General features: G+C 37.7%; 1 protein-coding gene across 1 annotated transcript in view; it reads left to right on the top strand.

The window, feature by feature from the left end:
• The window catches only part of LOC103261819 (ADAMTS-like protein 3), a gene marked incomplete at its 3' end in the record, with an annotated part of 105,230 nt that extends 80,059 nt beyond the window's left edge, over positions 1 to 25,171 (top strand). The window contains exons 7-10 of the mRNA XM_021713069.1: positions 17,526 to 17,637; positions 22,733 to 22,871; positions 23,941 to 23,991; positions 24,967 to 25,171. Of these exons, the coding sequence (XP_021568744.1) occupies positions 17,526 to 17,637; positions 22,733 to 22,871; positions 23,941 to 23,991; positions 24,967 to 25,171 (507 nt within the window). The remainder of the gene's footprint in view (positions 1 to 17,525; positions 17,638 to 22,732; positions 22,872 to 23,940; positions 23,992 to 24,966) is intronic.
• Positions 25,172 to 25,525: the final 354 nt, after the last annotated feature.

Raw genomic sequence — 25,525 nt, 5'->3', positions numbered from 1 at the left:
CTGAGTAGAATGTGTATTCTGTGGTCTTTGGATGGAATGTTCTGTAGGTATCAATTAAGTCCATTTGGTCCAGAGTCACATTGAGGTTCTGGATCTCCTTGCTGATTTTTTTGTCCTGATGGTCTGTCTAGGGTTGTGAGTGGGGTATTAAAGTTCCCAGTTATGATGGTGTTAGAGTCAATATCTTTCTTTAGTTTTCCTAGAAGTTGCTTTATGAAAGTTGGCGCACCTATGTTGGGTGCATATATGTTTAGGATAGATATTTCTTGCTGATGGAATGAACCTTTTATCATTATGTATTGGCCCTCTGTATCTTTTTTAATTTTTGATGGCTTAAATGGTATTTTGTCTGAAATTAGGATCACAACTCCTCCTTTCTTTTGTGTTCCATTCGCCTGAAAATTTGTTTCCCATCCTCTTACTTTGAGTCTATATATGTCCTTTCTAGTGAGATGGGTCTCTTGAAGGCAGTATATTGTTGCCTGGTGATATTTTATCCATTTTGCCATTCTATGTCTTTTCAGTGGTGTGTTTAGTTCATTCACATTCAGGCTAATTATTGAAATGTGAGAGTTCATCCCTATCATAGAGTTCTTATAGAGTTGTTGTTCTTCCACTTGGTTTTTTTGTCTTTCTTTTGGTTTGGGGGTTGGTTCATGTATATTTTATTCTTTTTCCTATACTCTTGTGAAGAACATTGTTCTTTTTTCCTTTTCTTCTGTGTTTAGTATTTTCTTAAGTATTTCATATAGAGGTGGTTTGGTGGCAGCATAAGTTCTTAGAGATTGGATATCTGGGAAAGATTTTAATTCTCCCTCGCTGATGAAGCTTAGCTTGGCCGGGTAGGTTATTCTTGGTTGAAATTGTTTATCTTTTAGGACTTTGAAGATAGGACTCCAAGCTCTCCTAGCCTGCAGGGTTTCTGTAGATAAATCTGAGGCTATTCTGATTGGTCTTCCATGGTAGGTGATCTGGCCTTTTTCTCTTGCTGCCTTTAGGATTTTTTCTTTTATGCCTACTTTGTTTAGGCGAATTATTATGTGTCTAGGAGTTGGTCTCATTTGTTGTCTTGCAGGGGTTCTCTGAATCTCTTGTGTTTGAATTTTTGCATCATTGATTAGATAAGGGTTTTCTTGAATGATCTCATGGAAAGTTTGTTCCAGTGTGGTCTCTGTCTCTCTTTCTGCCTCAGGAAGGCCAATTACTCTTAGGTTCGGTCTCTTGAAGTAATCGCTCATCTCTTGAAGGTTTTTTTCTGTCTTTTTGAGCTTATTTTCTGTGTTTTTAAGAGTTTGGGTTAGTTCTATATTTTGGTCCTCAAGTTCTGAGATTCTTTCTTCTGCTTGAGTAATTTTGCTTTCCATGCTTATCAGTTTGTTATTTATTTCATTCACAGTATTCTTTATTACCGTTATCTCAGATATCAGCTCCTTCCTAGTTTCTTCTTGTGTCTCCTCAATTCTTTTTAACCTTTCCATTAATGTCTTGATATCTAGGTTTGCGATTTGAGACCTTTCATTCTGGGGGCTCTTCATTGTTTGCATTCTGAAGTCAGTTTTCTCAGTGTCTGGGAGAGACCCATACTCTTCTTTGGTTTTTCTTCATTTGTGTAGATTTTTCTCCCTCTCCCCCTTTTCCTCCCCTTCTTTAATTCTGTTTTTGAGGGAAGGTGGGGATGCTTTTGTTTCACTTCTGGAATATCCTGTTCTTCCTTACAAGGATCTTCTGGCTTTGTTCACTTTTGAGTTTGGAGTGTGGGCTTCAGAGTGTACTTTTTTTTCCAGTTTTGAGGTTTAATTGAGGGGGAAGCTGTGGTTCAGTTTGTATATGCTGTTTCTAGCATCCACGAACAGGTGTATGAGAACTCTGGAACCTATTTCCCTCTGCCTTACAATCTGTTCATGTAGCAGTTTGTAGTCTTGGTCCCTAGATTGAAATGGGGGTATAAAAGAGAAAAATAATGGAGGAAGGGGGGTCAATAGGAAGTTAGAGAGAGAGAAGAGTGAGAGGGAAAACAGACATACATACCAGCTATCAGGTGAGAAAGAGACACAAGGCCGGGAAGAAGTGAAAAGAGACAAGTAAGAAAGATTTCCTAAGGAATACTGATAGCTACACAGCGACAGACCAATATAATCATGAGACAGTGTAAGTCAGAAGGCAAACAACAAAAGTGATCAAAATAAACAGTCAAAATGATAAAATCATAAGTCACAATAAGAGATCAGACTAAAATCACTTCAGCTCTGATCTCCAGTCTCTCCCCTTTGTTTTTCATTGCAGGCAGCTAGATTTACTCGCAGTTTGGGTTTGGCTGCCTGGGAGTTGCTTTTATCTGATTCAGCGTAGGGATGGGGCTTTGTCTCCTGTTTAGCAACGTTACCTTAGGAACCGAGGTGGGGGTTGTTGATAGGTGGGCGGGGCAATGGAAATCTCTGCCTGGAGAATGACGGTGGCAGATTCTCTTTCGTAGATCCGTTTCTCTCCGCTTGTCTGGGTCCCCAAACTTGGGGTCACACACTGAGTGCCTCAGCCAGGGTGGGCCCGGAGCTCCAGAGCTCCAAAGCTCCAACGGGCAGGCAGTGAGTGGCAAGAGTGGCCCTGGGCCCCTCACAGGGTACTTCAGTCAGGAATGGGACCAGTGTTTCTGAGGGGCGGGCGCCCAGAGCCTCCCTGAATGACCGGCGGCTTGGTGCTGGGTGCTGGGCGAGAGATGATGTAACCAGGGATGGAGCTGAGCTGAGACCCAAGACTCCCACGCATGCCGTGGAACAGCAGCAGCAGGGGGCCGCAATATTCGGTCCTGTGTGGGACCAAAGGTCCCCGGGCCTCGGACCAGCACGACTGGTGGTGGGCTGGGGGATGGGGGAAGAAAAGTAAGAGTCTTTTTGGGAACTTCCGTTCTGAGAATCTCACAAGTCCACCTAGGTCGTCACCATCTTGCCCCTCCTCCTAGCATGTCTTCTCATTGCAAAGGAGAGCAGGGAGGACAGAGGCCCATTCTTTACCTCCTTTAAGATAGTTATCCTTAAGGGATTGTTACTTCCATCTTCAGCCCTTAGAATGTGCATCCTTGCAGTGGGCTGATTCAGATCAGGGTTTTCTTCCCCAGATGTTTTATGATGGGCACCTGTCATAAGGTTCCTTCAGAAGAACCCTTCTTCCCTGGAACCATGAGCCTATATGCCCTTTTTGTATAAACCTGGAGTATCTTTCCTCACTCAGAGGACATGAAGTGTGGTGGCCCATATATCTCCAAGGGGACACAATTTGAAACTCTTCTGATAAATTTGAAAATGACTAAGAAATGAAAAGGAAAAGCTAGTTCAGTGGGTAGTTTTTCCCTATCCTCTTTTGGAAACTCATCCAAAATGTAAATGGAAGCCAAAAAATGGCCCCGATTGTCAATGATATCTGCCTGTGTGAAAAAAAAGGAAAAAAACCCCTCAATACCTTCAAAAGAACTGTCTCTGTTCAACGTATTAATTTGTGAAGAATGTTTCATTGAGACATCAGTTGTGTCATCATAGAAATATGTATGGAGGTAGATGAGCGCTGCTAACTGATCCAAATTCCCAAGATTTAAATTCAGCTTGAAGGATGACCAGCCAAGTGTCAGCCTGCACAGTGTTTTGTTTGATTTTGTTTTTGACACTTTGGATTTTCAATGGTCAACATTTAAAAATCAAAGAGTTTTTTACAGAAAAAAAATTTGTTTTCTGTTTCTCTTTAAAAATGAGAAAAATCTGACAATTAGCTGGCATTTTACCACAGCAGTTGCTGGCTGCAGCTGGGTGACAACTGGCCTTTTAGTGAGGGCTCCCTTCCTCCAGTTTGCTGCGGTTCAAGCCCTCACTGTGACATTAAAGGCATAATCCTTGCCATTCATTCCAATTCAGGCATTTAGAAAAACCCTCTGCCTAGCCTCCACAGATATTTAAATTTGTGACTTCTGTGTCAGATCCTTAAATAATTGACCCAATATTCTTCTTTGACAGTCACACTGTGAAAGGTTTTGGGGAAGCCATAATTGTCATCTTTTTTTCCTAGTCTCTCTCTGGTCTCTTGTTATGGCATAAATTATAAATTCTACGCATGTCTTCCTCTCCTTAGGGCCCTTCCACTTGATTCTCAAGTAGAAACACACACACACACACACACACTCCACACACACACACACTCAAACACACACACAGTCTTTTCTCCCTTTTAATTACTACTCAGAATCTGTACTGTTCTCATCAATTTGGAGGTCTCTGAGTGAGAGGGAGATATAGGATGGGGAACTACCCACAAAATTAATATGTCATGATATTGTTTGATTAGCGTATCAACATGGGTAGATCTTGAGGATGTGTTGTTTTTTGATACCATGTAAAAAACTCACACACATATCTATATGGATGTGTATATAAATACATGCATATGTATATGTGTGTACATACATTTAAAAAAATATTTGGAAGGATACATCTCAAAATAAAAACAACAGAGGTTATTTCAGAGGAGATAAATGTAATGTCTAGTTCTTAAAATAACTTTTAAGAAGAAGAATGAATTCACACATCACTTATATAATTAAAAAATTATTTTACACCTTCTTGCCCAAATTATGTATACACTTTTACTGGAGAACATTTTAGCAGCATGTTATATATACATTGTCTGAGTTAGCACCCAGTCCTCTATTTTCTTGTCTCTAAGTTCTGGCTCTCTCAGATTTAATAAATAGTTATAGACTTTGACTTCAGCCTCTGGAAAGCTTTTCATCTATCTAGACTGAAAAAAAAATTTTTAGACACTATATTTATTAAAGAGGGTGTTATACACCACTGTCTGAGTCATTATAAATAGAGCCTCATTTTAATACCCACAGTCAATTTCTTTGGTGGATGTGGTGTGTTTGGTGGGAGAGAATTTGACAAAATTGGAGACACTTGTCATGAAGCAAGAATGACTCTGATGTTGTTTTTCCCTGACTTGGGAGCTTGTCCAAGTAATGTGGGTTTCTAGGAAACATCCTTTTCCATCCGTTACTTTTTTTCCTTTGATTTTGAGCATGATAGTATTTCCTAACCTGTGTTGTTGCTAAGATAAGGAACTCTTTGTTTTCATTAATCTCTTTGTGGCCTATCATACTATCAAGTGATGGCTGTACTTGAGTGGAAGTTTAAAAGTATGTGTGATAGCTGGGCTCCGTGGCTCAGCCTGTAATCCTGCACTTTGGAAGGCTGAGGTGAGTGAATTGCCTGAGCCTGCAGGTTCGAGACCCACCTGGGCAACTTGGTGAGACCTCATCTCTGCAACAAATAAAAAATTAGCCGGGCGTGGTAGCACGCACCTGTATTTCCAGCTACTTGGAAGGCTGAGGCAGAAGGATCGCGAGCCCAGCAGGTCGATCCTGTGATGGCCAGGAGCGGCCACTGCACTCCAGTCTGGGCGATGGAGTGAAACTCCAACTCAAAAAAAAAGTGTGTGTGAGGACCATTGCTTTGTTAAACTCTGGTGTGTCTACTTGGCTTTTTGAGCACTGGCCAGGCCATGTTTTCTGTCTTTGGCCACCTCTCACACCTTGGGGAGGTGAATCTCCTCTCTCTCTCTTTCTCTAATTTACTTTCTGAATAAACTATATTTTCTAATCTTAAAAAAAAAATGCGTTTGAGGCCACCAAAGACAGTCAGCCCTGGGTCGGCTGTCATTCTGATTCAGGCATTTATATCACATGCCTAGCTTTCATAAACATGTATGCTTGTGACTTCTGTGTCAGATTCTTAAAGCATTGACCCAATAGTCTTCTTTGACCATCACATTGTGAAAGGTTTTGGTGAAGCCGTAATTGTCTTCTTTCTTTCTAGTCTCTCTCTGGTCTATTGTTATGGCATAAATTCTATGCTTGTTGTGAGTGTAGTGTGCTATGTTGAGGCACATGCCTTCCTACAGTTCATGTAGTAGACTTTATTTCATGGGCTTTTAATAAATACAGTATTGGAAACTACTGTATTCTTATACAGAGAGTAAAATATATACATATCAATGGGATATCAGATTGTCTTTTAATTATCGTTGCTCAGATTCTGAAGTTTAACAACTCGCTGCACCAATAAGAAATTTTTTTTCTTTTTTCTACTTTTTAAGAAGCTATATTTTCATGGTTGGATCATTCTTGAAAACTGCACATTTCCTTCTTCCTAATGGATTTCTCACTGTATATTATTGTTTCCTGAATGACCTGTTTCTCTTGGATGACCTTTGTCACAGCACTACTGTGCTAGGGGTATTTTGCATTAGGGTCCCTGAAGTTAATACTATTTTGTTTCTTCAATATGTGTGTGTCACCACCAGGTAGCAGTAGCGAGTCTTGACCAAATACAGTAGTTGATGCTATGTGCTTCATTGATTAGACTGCGAGATAGTAACTATTCGTTCAGTGAGAATTTATTGAATGTTTGCATCTATGAGTAGGTGTTTGTGAATATCAATTTTCAATATATTCTCATGGGAATATTCAATAAAATAAAATGAGATGACTTTGATGATAGCTCTTTCCATGGTTAATTTTTAACCACTGTTGGTAACTTTTCTCCTCTTTTAAGACTTATGTGCATCTTTAAGGGGAAAAAGTTTCTCTTTTGATGCGAAATACTCCTTTTTCTGCCAGTTATCTTATTAAAGAATCATTTCTCTCCCATTCGGTTATTTGTGTTTCTGCAGGAAATTGTTTTCCGATTGCTTTTCACTAGTTCCCAGCTATGCAAGCTCTGTCTCTAATGTCCCACAGCCTAAGCTATAGGTATCTTTTATTTTCTTGGCTGTGTCTGTCCTGGCCAAGGTCTGGCAGACTCCTCTGGTGACCAGCCCCCTCCACCACCATCATGTGCCGCACGTTCTCTGTGGTGTGGCAAGGATGCCTATCCCATCTCTGCCAAGCTTAGGGCTCTGTACCTGGGGCAACCATCTGCTTTATGGTCCAAGGGAGGTTGCTCTTGAAAATTAAAGGAGGAGCTACTACCAACTAAGCACGAATCCAGGCTCCTCTTCCTTTCCTGCCTCTGTGAGATTCTAGGAAAACCACCACAAAGAAGCGCAGTCTGAAGGAGAGGAAAGTTGAAAGACTAGACATGTCCCCACCTGACACTGAAATGTCTGCAGAGCACTCTCTAAATTATTGAACAAGACTGAGTTACAGGAGTAAACTCTGTTTAAATTATTGTCCCCTCATTCCCCTGTTAGGAGGGGACTTGTGAAGAAGATCAGAGCAGTTAGAAAGCAATAAAGAAGGCTTACCTTCTGCAATTGTCTGAATCTGTTGCGACTCCACTATCAAGCTAAAGAAAAAAGGCTTTGGAGAGAAAAAGACCCTTGCAGATTTAAGTAAATTGATTTTTCTTAAGTTTTTATTATTGGAGGGAGAGGCTTTATATATTTAGTTTGTCATTTTTATTTATTTTAAGATATAATGCTGTATTTCCTATTTTACCTGTTTTACTTTGTAAAAGAATAAAATTTAATGCCATTGTTTTTTGAAAGACAAACATCCAAATGTAAGCCTCTTCTTTGGATTAAAACTCTCTTAAAATACTCAATAATTCTCAATGTTAATAATGGGAACTTTTTCCAAGGAAGAATGATAATACTGCTTCATATTCTTGAAGCATGACTTTTGAGGATACTTTTATATTAATAAATATCTGAGCAAATACTTTGTCTTTTAAAGTGACCAAATGAAGAACTAATTGAATGAGATCTTATCAATATTATAGATTCAAGCTAACAGTCATTTGTAGCTTGAAAAAAAATATGGATTGGTTGATTTTTTTAGTTCAGAATTATGTTGTCACAAATTGTATAATTTGTATAACTTTATCAAAATGTATGATTGAAGTAATTCTTTAAAATGGAACATGTATCTACAAAGAAATCTAGATTAACGGGTCATTTTAATATATCCCTGAAATTTAAAACAGGTTTTATTAATTATACTAGACTTTTTTGCCATGAAGTTAATATTTCTGATTTAGCAGTGAACTATCTTAATTTTTCTTTTTATATTAATTTTATTTTAAAGATGGTTGGTACAATTCAGGATTAGGTGTGTAAGTAGTCATTGTATAGGTAAAGTTTAGGCCTCCCTTTGGTCTCCACTTCACCTGGTTTGAGATCAAGTACTCTTATTGATGTTATGTGCCTCCCCACTCCTGGTAGTTTCCAGTTACTGCCAATTCCTTTCTTATAGTATTGTGGTGAATGTTCATGATCTGCTTATGAGTGAGAACATGTGGTACTCAGTTATTTGTTTCTATGATACATCACTGATTATTATTGACTCTAAATTCATTCAAGTTGCTGCAAAGTCCATAATTTTGTTCTTCTTTATGACTGCATAATATTCCATCATGTATATGTACCACATTTTTTAAATCCAGTCCAGTTTTGATGGGCATCACAGTTGGTTCTAATGTTTTTGCTATTGTAAATAGTGCTGCAATAAACATGCATGTACAGGTATCTTTCTTGTAGAGTAATTGAAGTTCCTCCTGGTATATTCCCAGAAGGGGGATTTCTGTGTTGTATGGAAGGTTAGTTTCTAGTTCTTTTGGGAATCACCACACTGTCTTCTACACAGGTTGTACGAATTTGCGCTCCTACCAACAGGGTAGAAGCGTTCCTTTTTCTCCACCTCCTCACCAGTTTTTTTGTTTTATTAATGATGGCCATTCTTACTGGAGTTAGGTGGTATCTCAATGGGTTTTGACTTGTATTTCTCTGATGATGAGTGAGGCTGAGCATTTTTTCATGTGTCTGTTGACTGCTCGTATGCCTTCTTTTGAGAAGTGTCTATTCATGTCTTTTTCCCACTTTTTAGTGGGGCTGTTTGTTTTTTTCCTTTCAGCACTTTTGAGTTCCTTACAGATTCTGAATGTTAGGCCTTTGTCATATATGCAGTTAGCAAATATTTTTTCCCAATCTGTTGTCTATCTCCCCACTCTCTCAATGGTTTCTTTTGCTTTGCAGAAGCTTTTCAGTTTGAGGAGGTTTAATTTCTTTAATTGAAGGAGCAAGACCATCACTGTGCATTTATGGACATTTATTAGAAACTTCATCCTGTACAATGAAGAAGCATTTAGCATACGGCAAGCTTTGTTCATCTATCTCAATGTCATGGTCAGATTTGCTATAATTTTCTCTCCCTGCTATTTTGCTATTTTTACTTTGAAATGCAGGGAGACAATTTACAGGATTGTGTGAGTATCTAAATCCCAGGAAACTGTATCCCCAGGGAGGTTTTATTACAGTATATTCCCCTGAGATCTAAATTTTAGTATTTTCTCTGCTAGTTTATCAAAATCATAACTAAAACAAAGCAGCTGTGGTGTGTGCCTGTAGTCCCAGATACTCAGGAAGTTAAGGTAGGAGGATTGCTTGAGTCCAGGAGTTTGAGGCTGCCATGAGCTCCACTCAGCTCCACTGCATTCCAACCTGGGCAACTGAGTGAGACCCTGTCTCTAAACACACACACACACACACACACACACACACACACACACACACACACACGCCAACAAATAACAGCTTAGGTCAGGCATAGCAGTCTACTGCCCCTTCAGTCATTGCTCATGTTAAACAACTATTCCTATTTAGATAAGTGAAAAATGACTGTAAATAGGCAACACAGCTGCTAGTATATTTGTGAAAAGAAAAATTATGTGTTACCAATCAGAAGACTGTTCATATTTCCATTTTCTTTTCCTTTGAAACATTCTTGTTGGGATTCAGCACCCCTGGTCTATACCTAGACCGCCGACCTGGTTTATTTCTCAAGGCTCTCAGGCTCCCCTCTACTCATAGAGAGTATTTACGAGCAGAGGAAGGAAGTGGTTCATGAGAAACAGATTAACTGGAAATAGATGGAGAGGACTCATGCCTACTTTTCCCCTACTTATATTTTCTCATGAAATGAAATGCAAAGTTATCAGTTAAGAATGAGGATATGGAAGGAGTTAGAAGTCTGAGGACTTAGAAAGAAGCATGAAATATTTATCTTAAAGAAAGGAGAGTAAATGAACTAGGGAAATGATAGTGTCCTCACTAGTAACATTAAGGTACTTTTGAGGTTAGCATGCATGAATTTGAGTAAACTGGTGTTTGCCCTTCACAGAGAGTAGAAGGCACAGGGCCAGGTGTCACATGCAGACAAGACAATGTTTAGAAGTCCAATAGATCTGTTTCCTTTCATGTGAACCTTCTCAACAAGGAGAACTCTTCTGGAAAGCTCCATAGTAGACCTTTTTTTCATGTGTCATTGACAAGCACTGGGTCACGTGTCCACTAGTGTGTTAGTCTAGGTCCTCAGAGAAGCAGATACCAAGATAGGATGAGATATGCCAGAAATTTATTTGGAAAATGCCTGTGAGAAAAAAAAGGGAGGAGGAAGCAAGGTGAGGCTGGGAGAACTGTCTGAATGCAATGAAGATCTAAGAATGAGTAAAGGAGAGAGAGGAAGAAGATTGGACAGAAGCATCTTAAAACTACAGCACAGTTCTAAGATAATTCAACAAGATTGGAGAGGAACCAGTTGACTATCAGGTGACTCCAGTGTTTTCTGGGAACAGGTTTGCCTTAATATCCCTGCTGTGCTCTGTTATTAGCTGGGAGCAACCTATGAGAAGCTTGACCTGGAATTGGGGCTGTTGGCCAGTGACACTCTTTGCAGTTGTGCATATGAGTGGAATATTCTTATGGGTCTTACTCCTAGCAAGGCAAAAGTGTCTGCAATGATTCATTTAGAACAATCATTTATCTAAGACACATGAGGAAGGAATGAACACTGGAACAAAATTCGGTCTCTGTAGAATGGGAAGAGGAAATAAATGTTGGTAGGCAATTAGCAACTAACTCTGTCAACTACAATAAGGATTATCTCATTCTGTAAATCATCTGGGCTTGATGCCTTTTCTCTTCTTTTTTTTTTTTCTTCTTCCTCTTTTTGGTAGTAATGGAAAGAACTGAGAAAACATTTAAATTTCTCTTAGGTTTATTCTTTGAGCCAGTTTTGCAATTTACATTTTTCCAGAGAAATGCCCAGTTTGTCTTATTTTATAAACTTAACATTCCAAATGTAACCATAGTATTCCCTTATCATTAAAAAAAAACTCTTCTGTACATATAACAATATATCTTTCATTCCTAAACTTGTTTATTGGTTGTCTAATTTGGTTTTGTTCAAACCATCCAAATATTGTCTCTAAGACAACTAAGAATTCTTTTTTTTTTTTTTTTTTTGAGTCAGAGTCTCACTCTGTTGCCTATGCTACAGTGCAGTGGCATGCTCATGGTCACTGCAGCCTCAACTTGCTGGGCTCAGGTGATCCTTCTGCCTCAGCCTTCCAAATAGCTGGAACCACAGGCGCATGCCATCACACCTGGCTAACTTTTTAATTTATTATAGAGATGAGATCTCGCCAAGTTGCCCAGGCTGGTTTCAAACCTCTGAGCTCAGACAGTCCTCTCACCTCCACCTCCCCAAGTACTGGGATTACAAGTGTAAGCCACTGCACCCAGCCAACAGCTGGATTCTTAATTCATTTTATTTCTTTCTCATTAAATGTATTTAGGGGTACCAGTTTTTCTATACAATTATTCTCATTTTATATTGTAGTGAAGTTTATTGATCTTAACTATGTGCTTAGTGCTGTTTGTATTCTGGTTAATCAATCTTTGCCCCATCCATTTATGAAGTTATTCTTCTGTGTTTTCTTTTGGAAGCCTTATTATTTTACCTTTCACATTAAGGCATATAATCACCTACTGTGTTTCATTGATCTATTTGTGGCAATACCATTGTGATTCATCTACTGTAGCATTAAAATAAGTTTTAATATCTGATAGTGTAAGTTCTTCAGCTTTTTGTGAAGATCACCTTTGCTATTCTTGCCTTTGCACCTCCATATCAATCTTGAAATCAGCTTGTCAGCTTTTAAAAAATTATGTTGGATTTTAGTTGTAATTATATTAGATCTATAGGTCAATTTGGAGAAAATTTACATCTTTACAATACCAAGTTTTCACATCCACAAATATGGCATATCCATATATTTATGCAATTCTTTTAGAATTTCTCTCAAAATGTTTGTAATTTTCAATGTATATATCTTACATATCTTTTGCTATATTTATTTCCAGGTGTTTTTTATTTTGATGTTATTGTAAATGATATTTTTTTTCATTTTCTATTAGTTGCTAGAATGTGGAAATATTGATTTTTATATATTGACATCATTGTACTCTTACTATATTCACTTATTAATAGTAATAGTTTGTGAATTCATTTGGATTATGTACATACATACACAATTGTAACATCTGAAAATAATGAGTTTTGTTTCTGCTTTCCCAGTCATTTATTTATTTTTCTTGCTACATTGCACTGTTTAGGACATCTGATACAATATTGTGTAAAAGTGGTGACAGTAGCTATCTTTGTTATGCTTCTCATTGCAGGAACAAAGCTCTCTCACCATTATATATGATGTTTACTGTAAAAATTTTTATAGCTACTTTATCTGAAAAAACAATTTTCTTTTTCTAAGTTACTTCATTATCATATGCAAGTGTGGAATAGCATTATATATTTTGAGGCTACATTATTAGGTATATTCACATTTAGAATCATTACTTCTTTAATTAGTAAATTGACTCTTATCGTTATAAAACTGTTTTCTTTCAGCACTTTGAGGATATCTCTCCATGAGAATATCTCTCCATTGTCTTCTGGATTCAGATTATTCTGTTGAGAAGTCAGCTGTCAGTCTTATTTTTATTCCTTAGAAGATAATATATCTTTTGTCTGTGTCTGCTTTTAAGTGTTTTCTCTTTGGTTTTGATTTTCATTGGTTTGGTTCTGATGTAATTAGTGGCTTTCTTCTGCTTGAAGTCCATGGTGCCTCATGAATCTGTGGCTTGATATCCACCATCATTTTTTGGCAAATTCTCATTTGTTACCTCTTCAGATTAGCTTCTATCCCAAGCTTTTTGTTCTTTATTTTGGGGGCCATACTTATACACTTACATTTAGCTAATATTTTTAGTTTCCATTTTCTTCTTATGTATCATTTTACTGAGTCTCTGCTCAGGCATTTCTAATTCAAGGGTCAGCAAAATATGGCCAGCAAGTCAGCTATCTGTTTTTGTAAATAAAGTTGTTTTGTTTTGTTTTTTGAGTCAGAGTCTCACTCTGTCACCCAGGCTGGAGTGCAGTGGCAAACTCACAGCCACCCAGTGTTGACCCGCTCGACTCACACGATCCTTCCACCTCAACCTTCCAAGTAGCCAGAACTATAGGCACACACTACCATGCCTAGCTAATTTATTGATATATTGTAGCGGCGCAGTCTTACCAAGTTGCCCAGGCTGGTCACAAACCCCTGGCCTCAAGCAGTCCTTTCGCCTCAGTCTCCCAAAGTGAATGATTACAAGCCCGAATCACTTTACCCAGCCTATAAATAAAGTTTTATTAGAACACAGCCACCCCCATTTGTTTATATATTATTATTATCTACTTTTGTAATATACCAGATGAGCTGTATTTGCAACAAAGACCCAACAGCCTAAAAACCTAAACTGCTTATTGTCTGGCTATCTAAGAAAATTTTTTCCTAACTCTAGTCTAATTTACTATTAAATTGATCCATTGAGATACCAATTTATATTATTGCATTTTTATTTCTAAAATGTTCATTTTATTTTTATTATTCCTTCTTTGTTTCCAGTAAAATTCCCCATCTTATTGTTTTATTTCTTGAACATTTTAATCATAGTATCTCTGTCCAAGTTATCTAGAAAACAGAGCCCAAGGCAAAAGCTATGGGCCAACACTTAAGTTTTATGAATATGGGAATAGCATAAGATGTTGCCAGGTTGCTTTGTCAGGGAAATGAGACACGAAGCCAAGGCTGAGTAGTAGGAGGTAGTAGTGTTATACTTAAGTTTTTAAGTTTTTATCAGTTAATACCAATATCTGGATTTTCTATAATTATGTTTATAATGTCTATTGTTCAGTTTTGGGGTTGTTGTTAAATTTTATTTTTTGTGTGCCTAGTTACTTTAAAAGTTTGTGCTGTATTTTATTTATTTATTTATTTATTTATTTATTTATTTATTTATTTATTTATTTATTTATTGAGTTGGAGTCTCACTCTGTCACCCAGACTGGAGTACAATGGCTGCTCCCGACCACCGCAGCCTTGACCTGCTGGGCTCTGGCAATCCTTCCGCCTCAGCCTTCCAAGTAGCTGGAATTACAGGCACGCGCTACCACACCGGCTGATTTTTGATTTATTGTAGAGATGAGGTCTCGCCAATTTGCCCAAGCGGGTCTCGAACTCACGGGCTCAGGCAATTCACTCACCTCGGCCTCCCAAAGGCACGGGATTACAAACTTAGCCACCGAGCCTGGCTTGTGCTGTATTTTACAGCATAAAGGTTGTCTTTGAGACAGTATTGAGACAGGATTATTTTTGCTCTTAGTTCTTCAGTCTACCACTCTCCCAACTGGGATATTTCAACTACCCTAGTTTTTGCTTCTAGAAAACAGCTAGGTTAGCAGCCAATCTCCTTCATTCATTAAGGAATTAAAATAATTCAAACCTGGGCTTTAATCCCTTTGAAGGCTTGTCTCTTTCCTATTCACTTGTATTTCTAGTATAGAGCTTTCTGGGGGTCTCAGCTGAGAGCCTGTTGTGTTTACCAATACCCTGCATCTTGGCAGGCCTTGAGTGCAGTGCTTGCTGCCTAGCTTCATGAGTCTGATGACAGGTCTGCCCAGCTTCTGAGCCTCTCAGTCACCACTTGCAAACTGGAAAATGCCTTGAGTGAAAAGGTGGAGCCAGACGTGGTGCCAAAAACTGTGCTCACATTTCTGGGCTTCCTTGTGTCTGGGATTTTGACCCTGCAAATTCTCACTAGCATGGTAGTTCTCTGGTACCTTGAAATACATTAAATGTATTTTATGCAGCAGCATTTTTACTTATTCTCACTAAGAAGATTAATCAGAAACAAGCAGTTCTGCCCTAACCAGAAGCAAAGCTCCTTAGCATTGTTTTCTATCTCTGTAACCTCTATGCTGTCCCTACCCTGTCACCATAACCCTGCCCTTCCACACTCATCTTGTGTCTGGAACTTTTATACCATTTTATAACTCAATACATTAAACTATTGTTTTTCAATCAGTACCTGTTTAAAGTCGCTCATAAGCTATATTGATTTATTTATCATTATTGCTTCTTGCATCTCACTACTTTCTTCTGTATTTGTATTCGTTCTTGTTTGGTACATTCTTAGTAGTTTTTTCTCTTTTTTCCAATGTGTATCTCCAGGTGATAAAGTTTCAGAGTCATTTTGTGTCTGAAAATATCTTTATTTCACTGATTAATAATTGATAATTTGATTACAGATTGATAATTGATTATTAATTACTGATGAATAATTTGGTTGTAAAATTCTAGATCCAAAATTCTTGTCCCCCATCACTTTGTAGATATGACTTTGCTTTCTTGCATTCAATATTGTTTATGAGAAGTATGATGTTAATCTGATTTTCACTTTTTTAGATAGTCATTTTTTCTTTCTGATAACTTTTAGGATTTTTCTTTAACCTTCTTGATGTATTTTTTTTTAATGTCTGCTCAGAACTATATGAGTATTTTAAAGTGGAGACTTCTTGACATTCTTAAGGTCTAGGAAATTCTCAGGAATTATATAATCAAATATTGCCTCTTCATTATTTTCTCTATTGTCCCTGTAGGGTTTTTTTTAGAAATATAGTAACAGATTTATTGGTAGTTGTAGTTTTTAAATTTCCCTTTAAAAAATTAAGCTATATTATTTTGTAAACTATGTCTTCCTCTAAATATGGCATTAATATTTTCTCATATTAGGGAATATTATTTTAAATATTACATTTATAGGGAATATTAGGGAATATTATTTTAAATATTACATTTATTATTATTGTCATAATTTTATCATAATTTTATTTATTGATATTTCTTCCCAATTGCATTTTCCAGAGGTTTTTAAAATACATTAATCTCTTCTTAAAATTTTTTAATTGACAAAAATCGACATATTTATAGTGTATAACATGTTTTGAAATATGCATGTATTGTGGAATGGCTAAATAGGGTTAATTAATGTTTATTACTGTATATACTTACTTTTATGTTAAGAACATTTAAAATATATTCTCTTAGCAATTTTCAAGTATATAATCTTGACCTCCATGTCTTTGTTGGTATTTCTGCATCTGTCCTCCATGAGCTTAATTTTTGTGTTTTATCTCTTTTACTGTTTGTGCTATATCTGGGAATTTTTCTCAGATCACGCATTTGTTAATCAATAGGGAAGATAAGATAAAAATGGAGAGAGAACATTCTGCTTGAGTAAAATCGCCTGAACATAAACTTACTTCTGCCTGTAGTTACTTGCTCTCAGCAGTGCCCTTTTCCTTTATAATTAGATGCTAAATTGTTCATAAGTAAACACCATATATTTGTGTACAGTTGCATTTCTGTAGTTGTGCTTTTAGAATAATTTTTCAGAAATATCTACTTAAAGATATTATTATTAAAAATGTAAGAATCTAGGGGGGCATATCAATAAGGGTACCCGCACTTTACCTGAATGATGACCACTCACTTTTACTCCACATTTTAAAAATAAAATAATGAAAAATGTTTAAAATGTAAGACTCATAGGCCAGGTACAGTTGCACATGCCTGTAATCCCAGCACTTTGGGAGGCCAAGGTAGGAGGATTGCTTGAGCTCAGGATTTTGAGACTGGCCTAGGCAACATAATGAGACCTTGTCTCTACAAAAAGCAAAAAATTATCTGGTCATGGTGGCAGGCACCTGTAGTCTCAGCTACTTGGAAGGGTGAGGTGGGAAGATTGCTTGAACCTAAGAGTTCAAGGCTGCAGTGAGCTGTGATCATGCCACTGCACTCCAGCCCGGGCAACAGAGTGAGACTCCAATTCTAAGTAAATAAATAAATAAATAGGAATCCAAATTGTATGCTATATTGTGAGAAAACATCAATCTCTGTTTGATGAGTCTCAAACAGAGATGAGTCTCAATCTCTGTTATCTCTGTTTTTGTCATATTTGTATAACCCCTACATTAAAATCAAATTAAATGTTTCAGGAAGAAACAAATGCTAAATAAATGAACAAAAATTTTCAACTACATGTTTATGAGCCCATTTAAAGGCATGGAATTATCTAGAAAAACGACTCCAGGGATATTTCTTGAAGATTACCTGAAACCTCATTTATGACAAATCTAAATAAAATGTTACCACATCTTAAAATCCTTGGAATCTTGTATGTACCATAGTTTATTGTGATAGATGTATGATAACGCATTTGCATACAGTAAGCTAGTGTTCTTTACATCTACGTAGTGCCCACGTAGATGTGAAAAGCACTAGCTTACAGTATGCAAATGCATTATCTTAGTTCTTTTTGTCCAGACCAGATACACTGTGGCCAAAGACAGCGTGGTCCAGTTCTTCTTTTACCAGCCCATCAGTCATCAGTGGAGACAAACAGACTTCTTTCCCTGCACTGTGACATGTGGAGGAGGTAAGGCACAGATTTGCTGATGAATATTTAGAGCTCAGATTTAGAAATTACACATTTGTAGTTTTAAAGCTGATTTTAAAATCGGTGTGGTAATTAGAGAGACCTAATCACACAGCACCTTACTTGGCAGCTTGGAATGTCATGGTTTTAATGAATATACATTTGCCTTTATTCTTGAAAATGGTGAAAAGCTGGATTTGGAAAACACCTTTTAACTTTAGCAAAAAGCTAGTAAAAAGCATGTTTGCATGCGTTACTGCATATCTCTTCTTGATTGTCTTTAACACATGTATTATTTTAAACATTCTGTGGAAGACCTGAGAAGCAAAGAGATGTAGTGACTTGCCTAAACGGATCAAGTTAATCGGCATGTTGGTTCTGCCATTAGATTTCCACTTTATCTCTCCTCAGGTGCTAGAGCATAAACTTACCAAAAAGGGGCAGGGGGCTCTATTGAGTGGTAAGGGGAAAGTCCTGCTTATTGTCTGCTTATTTCAAGGTTTTCACAGACAGTTGAGGAAGGCTTGGGGGCAGGTATAATCCAGGGTTCCACACACATGCTACAGAGGACACATCTTTCAGGCTCAGGTGGAAGATAACAATTTTCTGAATATGGAGAAGCAGTGATTCCTGAAACAAAGGAGGAAGCAACCAGAACCACTGTCAAAATAATTTTGTTTCTGTAATCTGAATTTTAAGTCAAAGTATAAATGGCTATAAACTAGTGCCAAGCCAGGAACCATGACTTACTAGAATTACCAGAGGGACTTAGGTTGATGCTTTTCTTAAAAGTACTAGGCAGCTGTACTGGGCACTGGGCATTTACCATGTGTCAGGCCATGTGATAGATACTCACCATCACATTTATTCTTAAAAAAAAAACCTGAAGAGAGGCCTATTTTATTTCTATTTTATGCATGAACAAACTGACACAGAAAAGGAAAAGAACATGTTCAAGGTTGTTCAGCTAGTAAACAGTGTAACTAGGATCTGAGTCCAAGTCTGTCTGATGCTCTAAATAACTTTGCAATTATTATTTCTTCCCCGAATCATTTACCACGCCTGGGAACCGGGTCAGGGTACACAGGCTCAGGTGTGATCTTGTTTGAAAAGCTAGAATAAATTCTCTTTCTTCAGCCAGGCCTAGCCCTGATCTTTTCTTTCCTCAAAGGCCATAGAATATCAATCAACTTACCCAGAGACTCAGACACTGAGCTGGAGTTCTGACCTCTCTCCTTTGAACTACAGGTATAGGAAGGAGGGTCCCTCAATCAATGTCAGGTTCCAATGAATGTGAATTCCCGTGAAATGCATCTTTGGGCCTCCGTTTCTCTCCAAAATCAGAGTACTGGGAAGCCCAGACCCCAGCAGGAGTTTTGCCCCTGGGAATAAAAGAGAAAAAGTCTGAGGACTGACTAGAAGGAATGTAAAAAGTGAATTTTCCCAATTCGCCAATTATTTCTTCCTAGGACCAGAATTGGAGCAATAGACTACTTGATTATGATCCCACAGCAGTTCTTACAGTGGGATGCCTGGACCAACCGCATATGCATGACCCAGGAATTTACTAGAAATGCAGATTGTCAGGCCTCATCCCAGGCCAGAAACTCTGGGAGCGCAGGGCTCAGTAGGCCCTCCAGGAGATGATGGTACACACTGTACCTTGAGAGCCACCACCTGTTTAAGGCAATGTTTTTGGATATCAGCTGTAGCCATATTAACACCATTATTTTTGCCATATCTATATTACCCTTGCACTATTATTACTTGAGGATTTTTCTTTGAAGGCATGTTTTCTTCAACTTAAATTTTAAAAAAAGAATTCAATATTACTATCTTATGTAGAAAACTATCTCTTGTCATAAGTAGAACACAATCACAAAAATAAATACAATGGAAACAAGAGTGGAGTAAACAATCTTCAAGTTCCTGCCATCTCTCAGTTTATTTTCAATTCCCTTTTAATTTTGTTGACCATTATAAGCACTTTTATGAGGCAAAAGTTCTTTAAGATCTTTGAGTCATGACTCTCCCGCAGGCTCTAAGGGAAATTCTTGAAAATGTTTGACCTCTCTTAAAGCTGATTGAGGTGAAACACTGTTTGGAATGGAGACTGCCAGCTGGGTAAACCCAATGAAACTCTCCAAACCCAAGCCTCAGAAACTTTTTTTTGGTCAATCCCGTTCTCCAAAATTTTCATGCCAAAGTTTACTTCCAAAGGCAGCACAGCTTGGTGGGATAACAGTAAGGCTGGAATTAGAGGATCTGGAGTCACTTTTTGGCCTTGCTGCTAATTAGCTCTGAGACGTCTTTGAGCCTTGGTTTCTTATCTGTACATAATATCTCCCTTATAGCATTTTTTGGGGGAAAAGTGAGAGAACATTTGTCAAGGAACATAGTGCAGTGCCTGGCAGTCAGTGAGCATTCAGAAAATATCTGTTAATGTTAGAATCTAAACCCAATGTTGTAAAAAATGGCTTGGTATAGTGTATACATCTTTGGCTGTCCCCACTCCTGGCATTCTCAGTGAAACTGGTAATGAGTGATGTGACACATTTGTGGTCACAGTGGAACGTTCTTGGAGTGAGTAGGACATACCTACAGATACGTGCATGTATATTTTACCCTCTGAAGCTGAACCCACGACCTTCAAGGCAGATGGGTCATGATCGCAGAGAAAACAAGAGTCTTGCATAGGCCCCAGAATGAAAACAAAGAGATGACGGGGGATTTTTTACTCTTACTCTGAAGGAAAACAAGCATCTCTTTCTTTTTCCTTTTAAATGTTTTTTAGATGCAGGCTCTATGTTGTCCAGACTGGACTTGAACTCGTGGGTTTAAGGGATCCTTCTGCCTTAGTCTTCCGAGTAGCTGGGACTATAGGCGTACACTATGCCTAGCTCAAACATCTCTTTCTTGCTCATATAGTCCTTGGTTCTTATACATAATTATTCAGAGAAATGTTCCCATTTGGACCCATAAGATTAAAGATAAGATTTCTGCTCTGGGGAAGACAATTTATAGTGAGATTCAGCTTAGTTCAGTTGATTAAATCCTTGGGGGGAGAGTAGGTATTTCTCATACTTAAATGCCCACAGAAAGATAGAATCAGTCCTGCAGGAACTATAAATGTGCATGGGAGCACTTAACAGTGAATGTCCCCAAAGATAACAGTGGATTAAAGAACAGAAGGGAAATTTTAGGCTGCTTTGGAGTGTCTGCCATTTCCTGCACACTGGCAGAATTTCAGTGCATTTGTTCATAGTACAGAAAGACAACCTGCCTTATTTCCTTTCCTTTTTGTTACCTCCACACTGTGATAAAGTTAAAGAGAAAAATTAATTGTCTCTCCCCAAATTATAAACATTTGCATGCTCCCTGTGTCCTTTCAGAAGTATATTCCCATTCAGAACAAAGGTTTTTCTCTGACTCAAGGAGTTGCAGTCTTGTTTTGTACTTGTTTTGGGGGAAATAAAAACACACGCATAAAACCCACAAGGAAAGCATTACCAAAATTTAATTATATTAGTAACCAAATCTCCGTTATTTGTGTGAATGGCATTTCAGAGTTTTTTGGATAATCAAGAAAATTAGTTCGTAAGGTACCAGGGGTACAGTTGGATGGACTTTCCTGATCTTATCTGTAATCATCTATGTGAGACACTTTAAGATCAGTCTGGAGAAAGTTCCAAGATTGCCATTGCCATCTGATATTGTAGACTTTCTGGCAGATACTGGCACCCAAGTAACATTTTATTGACTCCATTTGGATTTTCATTCTTGTGGTTTCGACCTTGCTTTTTATAATGCATACCAGTCGTCCCTCTGCACTCAGCTTACATCCAAGCCATGTCTTGTAGAAAGCTGTCTAGTGGTTTAGAAAATCAGACTCCTCTCAGCAATCAAGACTTTAAATGTATTTTTAGACCTTTAGACCAATTGACTGAGGCAGAGAGCTTAGCTTTGGGCTTTTTTTTTTTGAAGAGTTCATTTGAGTTTTGAAAATTTATTTTTTTTAAATGTTTAACTTAACATGACACTTATGTAGTGACAAGAAACCTAGAATCAGATCTTTCAGGAAATAAATAGCATCTTTTTGTGAGTTTTTTTTTAACGTTTACAGCAATTATCTATTAGAAATATTCATTTTCCTCAGAGACTGTACAAATTAGATTTAATATACTCAGAAGGAAGTCTTCATTCCTTTCCCTTTGAAGGCTTGGGAGATAGTGAAGGGGTGACATGGTGGATGGACTTTGTTCCTTACTGTATAGACAATGCCTATTTCCTCCATTTAGAAAATGTATTGGCATTGGAGGTGCCCTTGGCATCCCCAGGGTCGCAGATGAGTAAAATATGGTATTGTATATATGCAAACAACAGAATATTATGGAAGAAAAATTCAACCCAGCGACAACCCAGCACAAGAGTAGTTCTCAAAAACATACTGTTGAGTGGAAAAGGTAGAAAACAGAGCAAAATTTAAAACACACTATCATGTATTAAGTTAAAAACAAATATACACAAAACAAATCACACAAGACAGTTTCATATTTAAGTATATATAAAAGTACAAAAATAAGTGTCTTTTGGAGGTGGGGATTGGAGTGGAAGAAGCAATAGGAGAAGAAGAAATGTAAGCAAGCAAGAGAGAGGGGCCCTGCACAGAGCCATCATGACAAGGATGGGATAACTCAGTGAACTGAGGAGAATGAATAACTAACCTGCACCTAAGATCCAAACATTTCTCAAGAGGAGTCTATTGTAACTCTTTAGGTATAAGCGCTAAGTCAGTTCAAGTCTTTCTCAGCCTTGGCCACACATTTTAGTCATCTTAGAAGAATCAAAGGATCTTTTTTAAAAAGAACTGATTTCCTGGACCCCAGCCACAGGGCTTCTGACTTCACTGGACCATGACAGGACCTAGGCTTTGGTGTATATTAAAAGCTCCCATGTGATTCTGGTATAGAGCCAGGGTTGAGAGTCACTGAGTTAAGTTTCTCAAAGAGGAAAAAAAAGTGAGTGGCAAGTGACGTTTTTGCCAAGTAGGAGTGGAACAAAGCAATATTCAGACTTCCCTTTTCTACCAATTTAGGTTATCAGCTCAATTCTGCTGAATGTGTGGATATCCGCTTGAAGAGGGTGGTTCCTGACCATTATTGCCACTACTACCCTGAAAATGTAAAACCCAAACCTAAACTGAAGGAATGCAGCATGGATCCCTGCCCATCAAGGTTTGTGGAATTGTCCATACTCTTTTTACTTTAAAAAGAAACAAACCTACTGAAGCTGAGACTGATCAATCTTTACAGAGTAATGTACTTTCATTTCCTGATTCTGAATATACACTGATATCAGGTGTGTGCATTCACATTTATAATTGTGGTCTATAGGAGTTAGGACACATTTGCTAATCTTGTCACTCAGTCTAGCACTCTCTTGTCATGGGCTGTGTGTCCCTAGGTGCTCTATAATAAACCTTTTTAAGTATCTCCTGCGTATACAGTACAACATTCAGTCCATCTGCCAGCCATAAATATCTTTCACTCACCATTTAAACTGGGACTTTTAAACTGGGTTGCCCATTATCATGTTTTGACTTTTGAAGTGTTCACATTAAATTAAGTATAAATAATACATTGTGCAAGGAAGTTAAAAGTTTTAATGCCAAAGCAAAAAAGCTATGCGTAAACTATCCTATTGCATAATTTAGTACCTGCTGACTTGGATTGCCTGGGGAAGTTTCCTGGTTTTACTACAGTATCCTAAAATAACAGCACAATATCAAGTCCCAGAATCCCCCAGATATCTGCCAACTGGCTAAAGCAGAAGTACACAAGTGGAAAAGGAAGCATTCTCAGCAGATTTCATTTCCTATCACTAAACTGCCCATTTCCTGTAATCCTGGTTGAATGTAATTATTAATAGAGACCCTTTAAAGCACAAATTCTGTGAAATAAACTGATTCTCTGAAGATCTTACTAATACGGCAGTGCATTAATATCACTATATATTTTATCAAAATAATGATAAAAAGGAAGACATTTATCTAAATTAAGAGAAATTTCTTCCTTTGATTAATATACCACTAGCTCAGTTTTCTGTATTTTCATATAGAATTGGAAATTATCCTGAGAATTAAATAGATGGTGTCTGAATTTTGGGGAATGCTTGATAACACTTGGCTTTTAGTTTTCAATTTCAAAGAGTTCTATCTCCTGGGATGTTAAATCTTGTATAAATCCATTAATAAATGTGTTAATTGATTTAGAAATAACATTTTCACAATGATTTCACTTGTAGTGATGGATTTAAAGAGATTATGCCCTATGATCACTTCCAACCTCTCCCTCGGTGAGTTACATGTTTTATTTTCCTTTTTGTAATTTAAGTAGCTTGGGAGGAATTGTGTCATCTGTAGTAATAGCCTAAAATGCATGGGGAATAAATATTAGATACTTTATAAAACCAAGGGGAAACAGACTTCAACTCACCAATAAGAAAGATCTTTGGATGAGTATGGTGGCTCAAGCCTGTAATCCCAGCACTTTGGGAGGTTGAGGTGAAGGGATTGCCTGAACCCACAGGTTCGTGAACAGCCTGGGCAACTTGGCAAGACCTCCTCTCTACAACAAATCAAAAAATTAGCCAGGCATGGTAGTGCTCGCCTGTAGTTCTGGTTACTTGGAAGGCTAAGGCGAAAGGATTGCCTAAGCCCAGCAGGTTGATGCTGGGGTGGCTGTCAGCATGCCACTACACTCCAGCCTGGGCAATGGAGTGAGACTCCAACTCAAAAAAAAAAAGAAAAGAAAAGAAAAGAAAGATCTTTTTAAAAATTAACTAGAATAAGCTGCCTCAGAAGGCAATGTTTTCCATCACTAGAGATGTCAAACAGGTCTTGGGTATTATAGTGGGAGCTCATGTATTGCAATTGATCAGACATTTGAATCCTCCTTTACATCTAGGTGACTAGTATGGTACTTTATGACTTTTAGGTTCTATTATTCTCTAGTAATATTACCAGTGGTATTTCATAGTTTAGAGATGGTTTATATTTTACTTGATTCAATTCTCATATTTGCCCAGTGAAGGTTAAGTAGGGCAGTTGTATTATCCCCATTTGACAGAAACCTTAGATTCAGAGGAGTTAAGTACTTTGTGACTACAGATTGTGTGAGTTAAGATTAAAGTCTTTTGACTCCAAGTCTTATGCTCTTGCAACTGAATCACAACTGATACCTAGAGATCACACTTTTTACATACATCTTTGCAAATTTGAAACAAGCAAATAACAAATAAGTAATATATTTCTAATTATTTGCTTTTGAGCTGGGAACATAATCCTTGGACTGCATGTTCCGTGTCCTGTGGAGGAGGGATTCAGAGACGGAGCTTTGTGTGTGTAGAGGAATCCATGCATGGGGAGATACTGCAAGTGGAAGAATGGAAGTGCATGTATGCACCCAAACCCAAGGTTATGCAAACCTGTAATCTGTTCGATTGCCCCAAGTGGGTCGCCATGGAGTGGTCTCAGGTAAAATTTGAAAACATGCCACATTTAATTAAATCTCAGGTTTTAAGGAATATTTTATATGTACCTAACATACTGGACAGCATGGAGACACAAAAGTTGTCCCTGTTCCCAAAGAACCTAGGAAGACAGAAGACAATGTCAAACAGGCTACAAGCATCATGGTAGGTAAGAATAATTAATATTAAGAACATTAATAATAATGTTACTATATCTGGAAGGAGTAGATGTGGCAGCAGAGTCAACCAGGAAGTCTTTGTTGCCCCTGTAGAGCTTAACCCATCTTTGAAGATATGTAGAATTTAAACAAGCAAGAACTTAGAGAGAACATCACTGTGGGAGAGGTCCAAGCAGAGA

Source organism: Carlito syrichta, unplaced genomic scaffold (assembly GCF_000164805.1).
Source record: "Carlito syrichta isolate Samal-C Ts95f unplaced genomic scaffold, Tarsius_syrichta-2.0.1 Scaffold304020, whole genome shotgun sequence".
In the NCBI taxonomy this organism is placed as follows: domain Eukaryota; kingdom Metazoa; phylum Chordata; class Mammalia; order Primates; family Tarsiidae; genus Carlito; species Carlito syrichta.
This window is presented reverse-complemented; position numbering and strand designations above follow the sequence as displayed.